Here is a 15,289-nt window from a genome sequence, read left to right as displayed (position 1 = left end):
TTTTGAAAGACTTTGGGCCAGACTCCACTTACTAGTCAACCCAGACCTCTCACTCCTTTCATCCACACCCTCAATCTTCACACCTGTGCTCACCTGCCTGCCCCTTGGAGGCACTGGAGTGTGAATTGATCCTTTCTGTGCCTTTTTAAACTCAGGTGGTTTTGATCAAATAAGCCCAGTCCATCAAGCCCCAGGGCCCAGCAGGCCCTCCCTTTGCTCAGGTTTTGCAAGATGTGGTGGAAGGTTTCAGTCATTGCTGGGCACAGACACCACCTGGGAAGGTAACTCACCTTATATTTTTGTCTTTCAGGAAAGCGGGTGTGCCTTGGAGAGCAGTTGGCCAGGTCTGAGTTGTTCATTTTCTTTACTTACCTTGTGCAAAAATTCACCTTCAGGCCTCCAGACAATGAGAAGCTGAGCCTGAAATTCAAAACGGGCCTGAGCCTCTCCCCAGTGACCTACCGCATCTGTGCTGCTCCCCGGGCATGAGGTTGTCCGGGAGGGAGGGGGAAGGAAAGCAGGAGGAATTCCCAGGTCCCTGCAATGCACTGTTGCCTGCTGAGAAGTGAGGGAGCAGAATGACCTGCTTCTGAGGAAGGTCCTAGGACTTGGACTCTGAGGAAACTGGATCCACCCTCAGCTTTCCCATCCCCAGTTTAGCCCTGAGCGAATCAATTATGTTATAAGTGATTTGCCTTTTCACCCAGAAGATGAAAAGAGGTTGATTTTTCACTAAAGGAAGAATTGCTATAAAAATCATAAGAAATAATGGACTTTAAGTGATTTGGAAATCATGAGGCACATCATAGAAAGTATAGCTGAGATCTTCCTCCTTCCTGCTTCCTTCCTCATGGGAGATTTTCTTATGGCCTGTGCACATGGCTTGGGCAAATGGTGGAAGAGAGTTAGTAGTCGGACCCTGGGGAGGCCGCAGTGGTCGGCCAGCAAAGCCCTGGCACTTGGTAGCTCTGTGCAGCTTCTCCGGCTTCTGCCTCAAGATGGCCCCTGGGGAGTGAGCAGGGCAGGGCCTGTTTCCCTTTCATGGCTGGTTTCTATGGGAAGCAGCCTTTCTGGGTCACCTAAGGAGACACTGCCTTGGAATTGGACATGGACCAAAAAGAGTGTGACCACAATTAACCAAACACGGAAAGCAGGTTTAGGGGACAAATGTGGAGATATTTTCTGTCCTTAAGGGGCCTTCCTACTTTAAATCCTCCCTCAGGCATTTCTTCCCAAGCCATTTCAATTCGGAATTAACAAACAATGGCTGTGATCTTTTCTCCAAAATTAATTGTCAGCTTTTGATTGACAAGTTATTACCAGTCTAAACTCAACTAAGCCATGGTAGAGTAGTTTATAGCAGCGAACTGGAAATGCCAGAATCCAGCTCCATCCTCCTGTGTGTGGTCACTGATGGGGAGAAAATGGCCATAGACTGCAAGGCCTGGTACAACTGATAGTCCATGGAGTTTTGATACCAAACCTGATGCGAGCAAACACTCAAACCTGGTGAACTGGACTAGACTATGTAGAAGATGTCTTTTTCTAAGGCTCTTAGACCTAAGAAAATAGGTCTAAGCTATTTGAATAGCTCAGAACAAAGTGGGCCATGGGGCTTTTTTCCCTGTTGCTTGGGATTCACAGATAAGTCAGTTCAATGGGCACTTTAGAAAGGGAAAGAGGAATACAGAGAAATGGGGAGAAGAGAGGGAGAGAGAGGGAAGGAAGAAAGGAACAGAGGGAGTTTGGCTAGAGCTAGCCTGAGCCTGTCAGGGAGAACCAGAGCATGTCTGGAAGAAATGGTTGTGTGTCCCAGCCTGAAGGAGAAGGAGTTAGTCCTTCCTGTCTAATAGAGGAACAGAGAGTGAGAATCCTGGCCAGCCCCCTGTGTGCACTTTCTTTGCAACCTCCTGGAAAGTTGCATCTCTAGAAAACACGCCAACTGCTATTTCTTGACTAAAACCAACCCAGTCAGGCCCTGAACTCCCTGAAATTCTGAAACCTTGTCAGCAACCCCCAGTCAGACCACCCATTGACCAGTAGGAGACTGAGAAATTGGCCAACATACTTTCAATTATGTCTCCATTTCCTCATCTGTAAAGTAAGGGACTTTGTGAAGTCATCTCTGAGTTCCATTGCTGTCTGCTGTGCATGTTCCATGATTCTAGAAGGGCAGGCATTTACCTTCTCCCTGTGGGTTAAATGTAAAACCGCTGGACACTCATCCTGATCTGTGAGATGCAGTGGGACCTAGAGCCAAATACAAAGTGACCACATTTAATGAGAAACCTTGGGGATTTTTGACTGGGAGTAACTGAATGTCTCCTTTTATCCTCAAAGCTCATTGGAGAGACTCTAAAGTATGAACTCTCTTCCTGTTCAAACACGACATAGATTTTGTTCTCTGCACGTTGTAGCTGTCTTATTCCTTGTCTATTTTGGAAGCTCCAGGGCCCCTTTCCCTCTTACTTTGTATCAGTGTGCTGACACACAATGTGCAAGCACATTACATTTCCTGTGGATTCATGGATGAGGCACAGATTTTGCTGAGAAACCACCCAGGCTGTGACTCTTCCTCTACCCCTGTCCGGCAGAGAGACACAGACACACATGATGCAGTGTAAGTTTAAAATCAGGTTGGAGGTTGGAGGACTTACAAGCAGAGACAGAGCAGGACACTCAGGATACCCTCAGTGTGTATGGAAATGTGTCCAGGTCAGGCAAGGCTTGAATATGTGCACCATACATGGAATATCAGCAGAGGGGCCGCTTCTCAGAGCCCCGTGGGCTTATAGACAGAAGGCGGGGGCTGGCTAGGTGACTAAGTGACAATGACAGCTTCCTGGGTGAGTTTCCATGTTAGAACAAGGAACTCCAGAGGTCTCCCCCTGTGTCAGGCTCTTCTCACCTGGAGATCATTCAAGCCTGTTTATTGCTAAGCTACCAAGAGGGAAGGTGGGGAACCGGAAATACATGTCCAGGGACACTGGGGTTCTCTCCCCTCTACTCTTTTCTGTGACTTTGAGCAACACATTTAAACCACAAGCCTTTGGTTCCTCCTTCTTAAACGTGTAATGGGGCCACCTATTCCATTTCCCCGTGCTTGTTTCTGCAAAAAAGAGTGACATCACTGAATGGGTATTTTGTACTATCTGGGTGACGCTGTGTCTTTGCACATTCACCATGCACTACCTGTACTGCTCTGAAAACCTAAGACTCTTTCCCTCTGCTTTTGAAATAGATAAGAAATTAAGCATGAATACAGGCTCAAGTGCAATGGGTCACTTTCAGGGGCTGGGACTGAGTCACTGATGGTGCCTGTTACAACAGTCAGGGTCAAAACAGAGGCTTCCCTTTTTCAAATACATTCGGTGTCCACAGTTATCACAGGGCTCTGTTGCACATGAAATAACATTAAAAGACTCAAGTGGGTAGCATGTGTCATATGAACCCGGGGTCAGGGCTGTGGAGCTAGGCTGCCCTGAAATCAGTTCCAGGTTTTTTCATTTATTGGCTTTTGATTGCACATTAAACAGGTTGCTTTACTATCCTGAAACCATTTCCTAATCTGCAATGTAGAGGAATAAAACCTGCTGTGAATTATGAGATTGGGTTAACGATCTACTTCCCTGGGTTGCCATGCTTTGTGGTGCTTCTCCCCATGGGACCACTGTATCTGACCACCCTGATAGATGCAGGAAAGACCATGTCATTTGCTTTGGCCAATAAAATGAGAGCAAAAGTTCCAAGACTCTCTTCTGAATGCTTAAGAGCCAGCTAAAAGTTCAACATATTTCTTTCTTCTCTGCCATGAGACCAGCGACAACCCAGATAAGTGTCTGTCAGCCTACACCCAGGAGACAAGGACAAGAAGCAGAGTCATAGCTGATTCAGGGTGGACATGTCATGTGAAAATTAACCTGTTTTGCTGTAAGCCACTAGGATTTGGGATGGTTAATTACTGCAGCATAACCTTAGTTATTACAGCATAACCTATCCTAAACTGTTGGCATTTTGATTGCTAAGATGACCAAATATGCTGTCTGTAGTTGTAATGCTGTTGTTATTTTTCAGAGGAAGATTCCAGTAATTTCTGTACCTTCTTTTGTAGACCATTTGATCTTTTCCTTACTGAGTTCACAGAATATACTCTCCTGCCTATTGACCACAGGCTCCTTATAAATCCTTTAGTGGGGCTGCCGCTGTGTGAACCCCCAGGACACCATCACAGGTGGTCCAGCTGAGCAGCGCCTTCCAGAGTTGGGCCGTGTACAGTCATGTGTGTGGCCTGCTCCCTAGCTGGAAACATGGTGGTTTTGTGTTCTGACACCTGCTCACCTCTTCAGTCACATCTTTTAGAACTTCTCCTGCCAAACTGCTGAAGTCCTATCAATGTCCCACAGGCCAGGTCCTTTATCATCTTCTTGTCTTTATATACTTTTCTGTAAGAAATGTCTAATTACACCCAGCAGACCCTGTTTAAATGCCAACTCTTCAGTGACATTTTCTGGACGGTCTCAGCCAGTTAGTTGATCCCTCCTCCATTCTCTGAGAATTTTATTCAAAATTTCAATCTCCTATTTCCATGCAATCTCCTAGTTGCACTGAGTTTTTCAGAAGTAATGTGCCTTGCTCGCCTAGGCTCAGGACCTAACAGGTTTGGTACATAGTAGATGCTTGTTGAACCTGAACTAGACTGGAACTTGGAACCCTATTCTGCAGTGCTTGCATCGGGACAAATTTGTCCTTGAGCAACAGAATACAGAGAAACTATAAGGGAATGAAAATAACTGCATGTGCAGTTGGGACAGATTCAAAAAGGCCAAAACTGGACTGCCACTTCTGAGGTGTCGGGGCAAAAGCCCTGTTCTGCCCACGGTTCCTGCACACAGCACTGTCAAGGGGGTGGGCAGGCCACCTAAGCCTCCCTTCCTGGTGGACCCACCAGTCTGCCCCTACCCTCACCCCCTTTAAGGGACCAGTTCACCTCCCCTCAGGGAGCAAGCAAGGGAAACAGTTACTTGTTTTTGCCCCCTCATGCTGCCGCATGAGTCTCAATAAAGCCTTGCTTAAGTTTCTCATCTGGCCTCTTATCAATTTCTATTGCTTAAAGAATCAAAGAACCCAGGTCAATCACAAGCTTTTTGGGGACAGGGGGTGTGGAGAGTGGGCAGACAAGTTAACTAGGGCAGAGCAGACAGATTTACCTTGCAGCCTGTCTAAGAGTCTCTTTTGCTATGCAGTGGCCCTTTGAGCCTTCACCAGACACTCTGGAAGATGGGGACTTCAAAGACTGCTTGTTAAAGTCCCTTCTACTTCCGAAAATCTGACCACTGGAGAGAACCACTGAAATGGCAAAGTAAGGACCTTCAAAAAATCTGTTCCTCCATAAACGCAGAAAGAAAACTACAAAAGTTTTCAAAATCAACATTTCCAGACTCTGTATTTTAACCAGAGTTTTTCCAGTAATTACAATTGTTGCAAACAGTCTTGGAACAATCTATGCTTTTGCTAAAGGAAAAATAAAACTAAAAACAGCTGAATCTTAGGAAGAACAGTGAACTTTGTGGCATTTGACTTGCCCTGCTCCAGATTTTCTCTCCCCAGCTCTATAGTCTCCTTGAAAAGCAACAGCCTGGCAACTATAGTAGCTGAGTACACCAGGCACCAATCAGGAACAGGAAGGAGAGCGCCTCAAAGGTTGGTGTCTGGACAGAGGTCACTGTTGTCCTATCTGACAACTCCCTGGGAAGTCCCCACTCTCAGACTTGTGTTTACTTGACCTGCCTCCAAATCCAGTCTGTATGAACCACTCACTCTACAAGGCATGTGTTCAAATAAATCAGGGCAATTGGACAGCCTTGCAAGAACCTGAGGGGGCAACACCAGATCTGCTACCAAGAGGATTAAAAGGGAAAGCTGGGGAAGGAGATGCCCACTGGGGCTGCAGCAAGCTCTGCCATATCCCCGGGAACCTAGAAGGCTACCCACCGGCAAGGGCTGTGTGTGTGCCCAGGAGGGACCCGAGAAGCACTGGTGCCCGCATCTCTGGCTGACCTGGAGCCTCTGCACAAGCAGGACATTAGGGCTAAGACGGAGTGTGGCCCACCTGCTTGAGTGCTGACGGTGCACCCGTCTCACACGCAGAGCCCTGAGAGACCTGGTGGTTCAAGGCCTTTGAGGAGACCTCTGTGCACACGTGAGCTGAACCCGCTGCTAACACCAGAGCATCCAGGGGCCTGATGTGATGAAGGATGGAACTTTTACAGAATTAGCCTATGAAAGTTACCAAACAATAGCATCAAAAACAACGATAAAAGTAACAGACCCGGGGTGGTTCCTGATGTCCAGATTTCCAACACTGTATCATTTACAAGGTCAAATTTTCAACAAAAATTTATGAACCATGTAAAGAAACAAGCAACTATGGCCAACACACAGGGTAAACATCAATCAGTAGAAACTCTCCTTGAAAAAGCCAGACATTGGAATTACCAAACACTTCAATTGAGCAATTTTAACAACTTTATTAATAAATTTTAATTCAATTTCATTTATTTCAATTTAAAAGACTTTGAGTTACTTTTCTGTATGTTCAATGTGTACAACTTGTTTTATATGTAAAATCCACAAGGTGGAAGATCACCACAATCAAGCTACATGACTTATCCATCATCTCTGTAGTTACCCTTGTGTGAGGTGAGAATTCATTTAAGGTCTGTCCTCTTAGAAAATCTTAACTATACGATGCACTATTAACCCTTGTTACCATGCTGTACATTAGATCTGCAGAATTTACCCTGGTGCCCATGATGAATATCTTCCCATGTCCCCACCCTCAAGCCACAGGCATGGTTCTACCCTCTGGTTTTATGAGTTTGACTTTTTTAGAGTCCACATTTAAGGGAGATAATGTGGTACTTGTCTTTCTCTGTCTGGCTTGTTTTACTTAGCATAATGTCCTTCAGGTTCACCCTTTTAGCAAATGGCAGAATTTCCTTCTTTTTAAGGCTAAAAAAAATTCCAGTGTGTGTGTGTGTTTGTGTATGTTTTATTTTCTTTATTCATTCACCCATTGAAAGATACTTAGGTTGTTTCCATGTCTTAGCTTTTGTGAACAATGCTGCAGAAAACCTGGGAGTGCAAATATCTCTTCAATATACTAACTTCATTTCTTTGGACCCAAGAGTCTTCTCCTGAGAACCAGGCACCTGTCATCTGGCAGACCACAGGCCAGGTGGAGGTGCACTGAGGTGGGGAGCAGCAGGCAGCAGAGCCTGGGAAAGAGCCCCCTGGGTTACACAACACTGGAGCCAAGGTAGTGAGGCACTGCAGAGGAGGGGCAAGGCAGAGCCTGGGGTGAAAAGGGCTGGAAGGTCCCTGGTGGGTGGGGCGGGGAAGGAGTCAGTGTTGGGAGCTCAGTGTTATAGACCACAGGGCTAGTCCTCTTCTCAGAAGTCCCCCTGGAAGGTGCACTGTCCCCTCACTCTCCTGCTGCATGCCATCACCTTTCCCTTCTTTGCTGATTTCTCAAAAGGCAGCACCAAAGAACTACCTGCCTGGGCTCCCACAACTGCCTTTCCTGTGCAATTTGTTCCATGTGGACTTTGAGAAGGGGAACCTGCTGGTTCAGCAGGTATGAGCAGGAGAAGGTGCCTGGGAGCCTCCTGCCCCCTTACCTGCAGGGCAAGGGCCAGTCTGGGCACTGAGGGCGGGGCTCTGATGCTAAAGCCAGCACCCAGGTAAACCGGGCATTGATCCTCAGCCTCCTGCCATAAACTGGCATGATTCCACCTGCCTGCTTTAGGAATGAAATACTGTAAACTCTTTACTATTTAAGTGCACCAGACATGGAACGTTTTGTAAGTCATTTAATTGTGTGTCATGTTACATATTACTGGGACATTCTATATAATATACTCAATTTGTCTCTTTAGTATTATTATCCTCAGGGAAAAATGCTAACTTTCCCTCTTGGAGGCTCCATTTCCCATGTGAAAATGGTGATACTACTATTTAAATCCTCACCACTTTTAAATTCAATTGCTCCCTCCCCACAGGGACTGAGACCCTCACCTTCAGCCTCCTGGCCCTGCAATCCACTCTCACTAAAGTAGTCATTTAAAGTGTCATTTAGACTTGCTTAGTGCTTCCTGCTGCTTCCCAGAGTTCAGACTCCCTAGGGAGCCACTTGGAACCCTTCCTGTACCTTCTTTCTACTTCTTTACATTCATCTGCCATGAGGGCTTCTAGCTGTGGCCACTCTGGATTCCTTAAAATTCCCTCCAACATCCAGCACTTTGCCAAGAATCTTCAGCTGCTTCCCTGCCTCTCAGTGCTGCTACTTTGCTGAGAGACAAGACTGTGACAGGTGGTTGTGAACGTTAAATAAAACAGTGAATGGTCAATATTAATAGAGCTAATAGTAGGTGCCAACAAATATTGGTTCCCCTTTCCCTAGAAAGATCCTGGAGCACTTTAAACACAAGCCTGTAATGTATTCAAAGTTCAGACGGAGAAGGTTTCAGCACTTTCTGGAGATACACCCAGTTTGCACCATGAAGTGACAGGATTAGTCACAGAATTACAAAGCTACACTTCTAAACCTTTCCCCTTGTTTAAGAAATGAGTTGTTTAATTTATAAGTATTGGCAGATTGTCCAGTTTTCTTTGTGTTTTTGTTTTTCGGTTTAAGTCCATTATTGTCATGAGGACGTATTTTTTATTATTTCAATTTTTTAAAAATATATAAAGGTTGGTTTTATGACCCAAGTTACAGCACCATGCTTAATTGGGGGAAAAAATGTGTATTCTGCTGTTATTGGGTGGAATGTTGTATACTACGTGTCAGTTAGATCCATGACTCTGTTCTTTATTTCTTCTATATTTGTGTTGACTTCTTCTCCCCTGATTCTCTCAGTGACTGGGAGAGACATGTTGAAATCTCCGAATAATTACATACTACAGGTTTGTCTGTGTCTCTAGACAGTCCCCGGAGTTTTCATTTATGTACTGGGAAGCTCCTTTCTGTGGTGAAAACACATTGAAATTGTTGTGTCATCTTGGTGAATTGGCTCTTTAATTATTATTTAATGTCCCTCTTTATCTCTGGTAATTTTCCTTGCCTGAACTTTACTTTGTCTGATGTAATATAGTCACACCAGCTCTCTTTTGATTCGTATTTACATAGTATATGCTTCTGCATTCTTTCACCTTTAACTTCCTTATATGTTTATATTTGAAATGATTTTTTGTAGATAGGATATAGGCAGGTCATATGTGTTTTAATTTTGCCAGTCTGTCTTTTCATTGTTGAATTTTGATTGTTTATATTTTCACACAATTATTCATATGTTAACAGTTAAGTCTGCCATTTTACTCTTTATTTTCTATTTTTTCACTTTGTTTTTTATTCCTCTATTTCTCCTTTCCTGTCTTCCTATGGGTCACTTAAAATTTTTTAAAGAATTCTGCTTCATCTGTAGTGTTTTTGAGTATATCTCTTTGTATTGTGTTTTAAGTAGTTGCTGTAAAGATTGCATGCTATGCATACATAGCTTAATGTAGTATCAACATTTTTGCTCTTCAAGTGGAATATAGACATCCTAAAACTGTCCCTTTAGGTCCCTTTAGGTCCCTTTCCCCTTCCTACTTTATGATACAATTGTCTGAAATATTATCTCTGCATATATTGACAACCACATGAGACAATATTATAATGTTGCTTTTAACTGTCAAACACAATTTTTTCAGTTCAAGAGAATAGTCTAGTATACTTACCCATTTATTTACCCTTTCTATTGGTCTTTCTTTTCTACCTGAAGAAGTCTCTTTAGCCATTCTTTTAGAACTGTTCTGCTGTCAAAAATTGTCTTAGCTCTCCTTCATCTAGGCATGTCTGTACTTCAGCTTCATTTCTGAAGTACATTTTCAGTGGATATAGTGTTTGAGGTTCACAGTTTCTTTTGCATAATTTGAAAATGTTGTGATACTTCCTTCTGGCCTCTCTGGGTGTTGATGAGAAATCTGCTGTAATTTGAGTTGTTGTTCCCATAAGTAGTGAGTTGTTGCCCTCCACATGCTTTCAAGAAGTTTTCATTGTTTGTAGTTTTCAGAGATTTGATTATAATATGTATTGGTGTGAATTCTTGGGATTTATTGGGTTCATTCACAGCTTCTTGGATCTGTAGGTTTTTCTGCTACAAAGTTTGAGAATATTTTCAGCTATTATTTCTTCAAATTTTTTTTCAAATCCACATTTTTTCTCCTTTCCTTCTGGTACTCTTGGGCACTGTTGGCACAAGGGTTACATCTTTTGTTATTCGAAGATAGGTCCCTGATTCTCAGTTTTTGTTTTTTGTTTTTTTGTTTTGTTTTCTTTTAGTCTGTTTTCTCTATGTTGCTCTGATTGGATGCTTTCTATTTATGTCTTCAATGTCCCTGATTCTTCCTTACCATTCAGCTTTGAGTCGTCCCATTGAGTTTTTGTTTAGGTTATTACATTTTTAAGTTCTAAAATTTCTTTGTTGTAATGCATGTTTTGCATTACTTTGTTAAGATTTTCTAATTTCAGTTTTTTGACAGTGTAATTGTTTATTGAAATATACTTATAATAGCTGCTTTAAAATCTTTATCCTATTATTCCAAATCATGCTTTTACTCACTTTTATCTGGAATCAGAAACTTGACCTGTACCCTTGTTTTACCACTGAGAGAGATATGACTAGAGAGGATAAATGATTTGCCTAATGTCATATAGTGTCCAGGGATGAAACTGAGGCTAGGGTCTTATCCCTGACCCAATGATTTTTCAAAATGGATTAAAAGACCTCAGTTTTGTATCCGCTCTGACAGATACTGTCTTTTAATTGGTGCATTTAGAACATTAACATTTAAAGTGGTAATTGATACAGATTAATAGCTACCATATGATTATTGTTTTCTATTCACTGCTCTTTTTTTTTTTTTAATGAAGTAAAGTCAATTACAATGTGTCAATCTCTGGTGTACAGCACAATGTCTCAGTCATGCATACACATACATATATTCATTTTCATATATTTTTCCATTAAAGATTATTACAAGATATTGAACATTGTTCTCTGTGCTATACAAAGAAATTTTTTAAATCTATTTTTATATATAGTGGCTAACATTTGTAAATCTCAAACTCCCAAATGTATCTCCTCCCACTCCCTTTCCCTGGTAACTGTAATATTATTTACTATGTCTGCAAGTCTGTTTCTGTTTTGTAGACGAGTTCATTAGCATCCTCTTTTTTCTCTCTTTTTAGATTGCACATATAAGCGATCTCACATGGTATTTTTCTTTCTCTTTCTGGCTTACTTCACTTAGAGTGACGGTCTCTAGGGACGGTTATTCACTGCTCTTGCCTTGTGGGTTTTTTTTGTTTGTTTGTTTGTTTGTTTTGTCTTTAACTCTTTTCCTGTCTTCCCTTTTGAATTTTTTATATATTTGTCATTTTTATATATTTGTCTTATCATAATATATATATATCAAATATTTATATATTTGTCATTTTTACATATTTGTCATGCCACTGTCTTATCATATTGACTATATTTCTTTTTCTAAACTTGTCAAGTGGTTGCCCCCGAGTTCACAGTGTACATTTCAAGTGACCCAAATCCACTTTCAAGTAACTCCACACTGCCTCATCAGTAGCGCAAGTACCTTATAACAGAGTTTTCCTACTTCCCTCCTTCTGTCCCTTACAACACTACATCATTCATATCACTTGTTCATAAACTGTAGTCTCTGAAGACATTGTTACTATTTTTTGATCCAACTGTCATCTGTAAGATCAATTAAGAGAAAGAAAAAATATTTAATTTACTTTTTTTTTTAATCTAATGTTCTTCTTTTCTTCACGTAGGTCTGAATTCTGGCCTATATCTTTTTCCTTCTTTCTGAAGAATTCTTTTTTAACATTTCTGTAAGGCAGGTCTAGTAACAATAGATTCCCTCTTTTTTTTTTTTTTTTTTTTGAGAAAATCTTTACTTCTCCTTAACTTAAGCAAAACTTAGAAACTTAGGATTCCTTTTAGGAAATCATTTTGACAAACATTAAAATGTTACACAATTCTGCATCCATAAATTCAACCATCCATATATTCAACCAATGGAAGACCGTGTAGCACAGCAGTATTTGTTATTGAAAAAAAATCTGTGTGTAGGTTGACCCTAAACAATTCAAACCTATGTTGTTATTCAAGGGTCAACTGTACTTGCAATCTGAATATTATAATATAAACACAGAACATAAAATATCCAGTGCTAAACACTGATCCTCCATGACTGACTCTTTAAATATTGTGGATTTTATATTTTATAGAAAGGAATTTTCAGAGTTTTGTCAATGCTTATAGTATGTACTGTGACTCCTCACCAAAATCTTTATAAAGTATAAAATACTGGTATAAAAAGCAGGACTGTTTTATCTTTCTTCTTGAATACTCTGAAACATGTCAGTTTAGATTACACTTCAGATTTTCAGGGCATTAAAGATATACAAATAGCATACCCAAGGATATTTGGTAACACATTTAGATTAAGTTTATTTATAGTTATTATGAGAATCCCTTTGACTTCCAGATAATGAGAAAAAAAATCCTAGACAAACAGAAAAGATATAATGGACCAAGTTATATCTTGGTAAGAATAAAACAGAACATCGGTTTTTAAAATAAATCCTTAAAAGCATTCAGAAAGCATTTATGCCTTTTCATTGTCAGACAACATATTCATGTGGTGTAGGAAGATGTAAGACAACTAATAGAAACTTAAAGTTTCAAAATAAGAAATTTTCTAATTAACAAATCATCATTGTTACTTAGAAAATATGCTTTACTTTTAATCTCAAATTTAATTCAAATACCTGACGTATAACTTAATACCAACAGATAATCTAGCTAAAGTATTTCTTAATATTTATACAGTGTAACATCTCTGGATAGACAGGTTTCACACAAGTTTTCAATCAATGCTGAAAAAAGTCAGTTGACTGTCGAAATCACAATTAACAAATAACTTATTAACAATTTAGTCAGGAATTTGTGTGGCATAAGGATCAATGAAGGGACTAATCTGATAACTTTTCACCATGATATTGATATTCTTCATAGTCACTTTACGTGTTTTCATTGTGTGATTTGATCAACAAAATTATATACAAAATATCAAGATTTTTCCTTTTTCCTCCTTTCTTCTTTCCCTTTATTTTTTTTCTGAAGCAACTCAAAGGTTTCAGGATTGGTTCATAGGAGGTAGAGAACATAAAGTTCAAAGTATAAAGTACAAAGTGACAGTGAGCACCAATGCCAGTACTCATTGCATTATGGTTATAACTGAGGGTGTTGTTGATTTTGTGTTGTTCACTTTTATTAGAGCATAAGTTAAAGTCAGTAACCTGAACCTGTGGTTTAGGCGCAATAAACATACAACCTTTTACAAAATACTTTTTAAAGTCACATTACATTTTAAAATATTAGGAACAAAATACCTATGCTGATTTGTATTTTAACTTAATGGAAAAGAAGAGGACATTATTCAACCGAAGAAAGTCACACTGATCATAATAAGCTTTAAAGGTTGAAAATGTCATTTCAGACATTGAACTCATAGTGAACTCATTGAACAGATTGGTGGTGTTTGCCAGAGGCGGAAGGTAGGGGTTGGGCCAGATGGTGAAGGGGGTCAAAGTGAAAACTTCCAGTTATAAAATAAATAAGTAATGGGGATATAACGTACAGTATGGAGACTATAGTTAATAACAGCTTATTGCATAATTGAAAGTTGCTAAGAGAGTAGATTTTAAAAGTATAGATCACAAGAAAAAATATTTGTAACTATGTATAGTATTGATTGTTAACTAGATGTTTTCTGTGATTACTTTGCTCGGATGAATCATTGTGTTGTATGTCTGAGACTAATATAAAGTTATATGTCAATTTTACACCGGCCAAAAAAATTGTGGGGTAGTGACAAAATATATCATAGCTGTTACAGTGAATGAACTAAAGCCACATGTATCAATCCAAATAGATCTCAAACACATAATACTGAGAAAAAAAATCAGTTGTAGGATAATTCTTTTTCAAATAGTAATTATATAAATATTAGGGAAAATTGCATAAATGTATAAAAACTGTAAAGAAACAGGAAAATGTGGACTGGAAGGATGAAAACTAAGCTCTGACTAGTATCTCCCTCTAAACATTGGGAAATAGAAAAGAGACAGCAATGCTGCTTTATTTCTTTAAAAGAGAAAGATTTTCAGCATCCTGTCTATAGATGTTGAGCACCTGAGTGTGTGCTATACTATCCCAGAACTATGTTTCATGTTTTGAGCATCTCACATATGGTGAGACACAGGTAGGCACACAAAGGTGGCATGGGAGGTTGGAACTTGGGGTCCTATACTGTCTTGGGGCTTCAGAGAAAGACTCACTAAGCAAACCAAAAAGGAGAAGGATGAAGACATCCAGCTTCAGAGCCCATTAAGCACCTATTAAGGACTAGCCTCAGGGCTAGGAGCTTTGAGGTAATGCTTCTTAATCTTCAGAACACTTACAAATACAGAGAGTCCTTTAGCTGTGTTGCAGATCAGTGGCTTCATTTCCTTACCACTTATTTGGTACCTATCCTCTGTCAGTTTCAGCTACTGAAAGATGGAAGGAAGAAAGCATCTGCAAAATTTTGTCAGAATTAAGCAATTTACATAAAGAGGCTGAAACAATGCCTGGTCTATAGTAAGTGCCCAAGAAATGTCAGGTGCTGCTCTTTTCCTGATTAAAGTTCACCAGGCTTGGTTCCAATCACTGGGTGAGAGGGTCCTTGAAAAACATGGAGCTCAAAGGTCTGCAGTGCTCTCAGAGATGCAATGAAACCATAATCCCTAGAGGCCCATGTTCTCACAGAGAGATAGGCTTTCTAAATGCAAATAAAAAGGCTCCTAGCCTGGCCTTTTCCAAATCCCTTGCGTGTTCTCCCAAGAATCCAGTCCCTGCCATGTGGTGGGTGGCGGGCAGGCTTGGTTGGGGCAGAGGGAAGGAGAGGATCTGGCAGGGGTGAGGGTGGGGCTGCAGGAGCCCGGAGAAAGTTCCTGGACAGGCCAGGCAAAACAGGCGGCCACTGGAAGCCAGGTGCAGCAGAGTAGGAGCTAGGCAGCGAGAGGCAGGAAGGGCGTGGCGTGGCTGGGATCCGGGCGGAGTCAGGACAGGGCTAGGGGCGGGGCTAGGGGTTAGGGGCGGGGCGGGGAGCTCAGAGT

At 41.0% G+C, this 15,289-nt stretch overlaps 1 protein-coding gene across 3 annotated transcripts in view; it reads left to right on the top strand.

Moving 5' to 3' along the window:
* The window catches only part of LOC102509190 (cytochrome P450 2J2), a 30,945-nt gene extending 25,318 nt beyond the window's left edge, over positions 1 to 5,627 (top strand). The window contains exons 9-10 of one of the 3 annotated variants that reach the window (XM_032494412.1): positions 311 to 344; positions 5,244 to 5,627. In XM_032494412.1, coding sequence (XP_032350303.1) covers positions 311 to 344; positions 5,244 to 5,304 — 95 coding nt within the window. In that variant the 3' untranslated portion in view covers positions 5,305 to 5,627. The other 2 variants (XM_032494413.1, XM_032494411.1) reach the window with 2 other exon arrangements.
* Positions 5,628 to 15,289: the final 9,662 nt, after the last annotated feature.

Source organism: Camelus ferus, chromosome 13 (genome assembly GCF_009834535.1).
Source record: "Camelus ferus isolate YT-003-E chromosome 13, BCGSAC_Cfer_1.0, whole genome shotgun sequence".
NCBI lineage: Eukaryota > Metazoa > Chordata > Mammalia > Artiodactyla > Camelidae > Camelus > Camelus ferus.
Note: the sequence above shows the minus strand (reverse complement) of the source record. Positions and strands in the feature narration are given on the sequence as shown.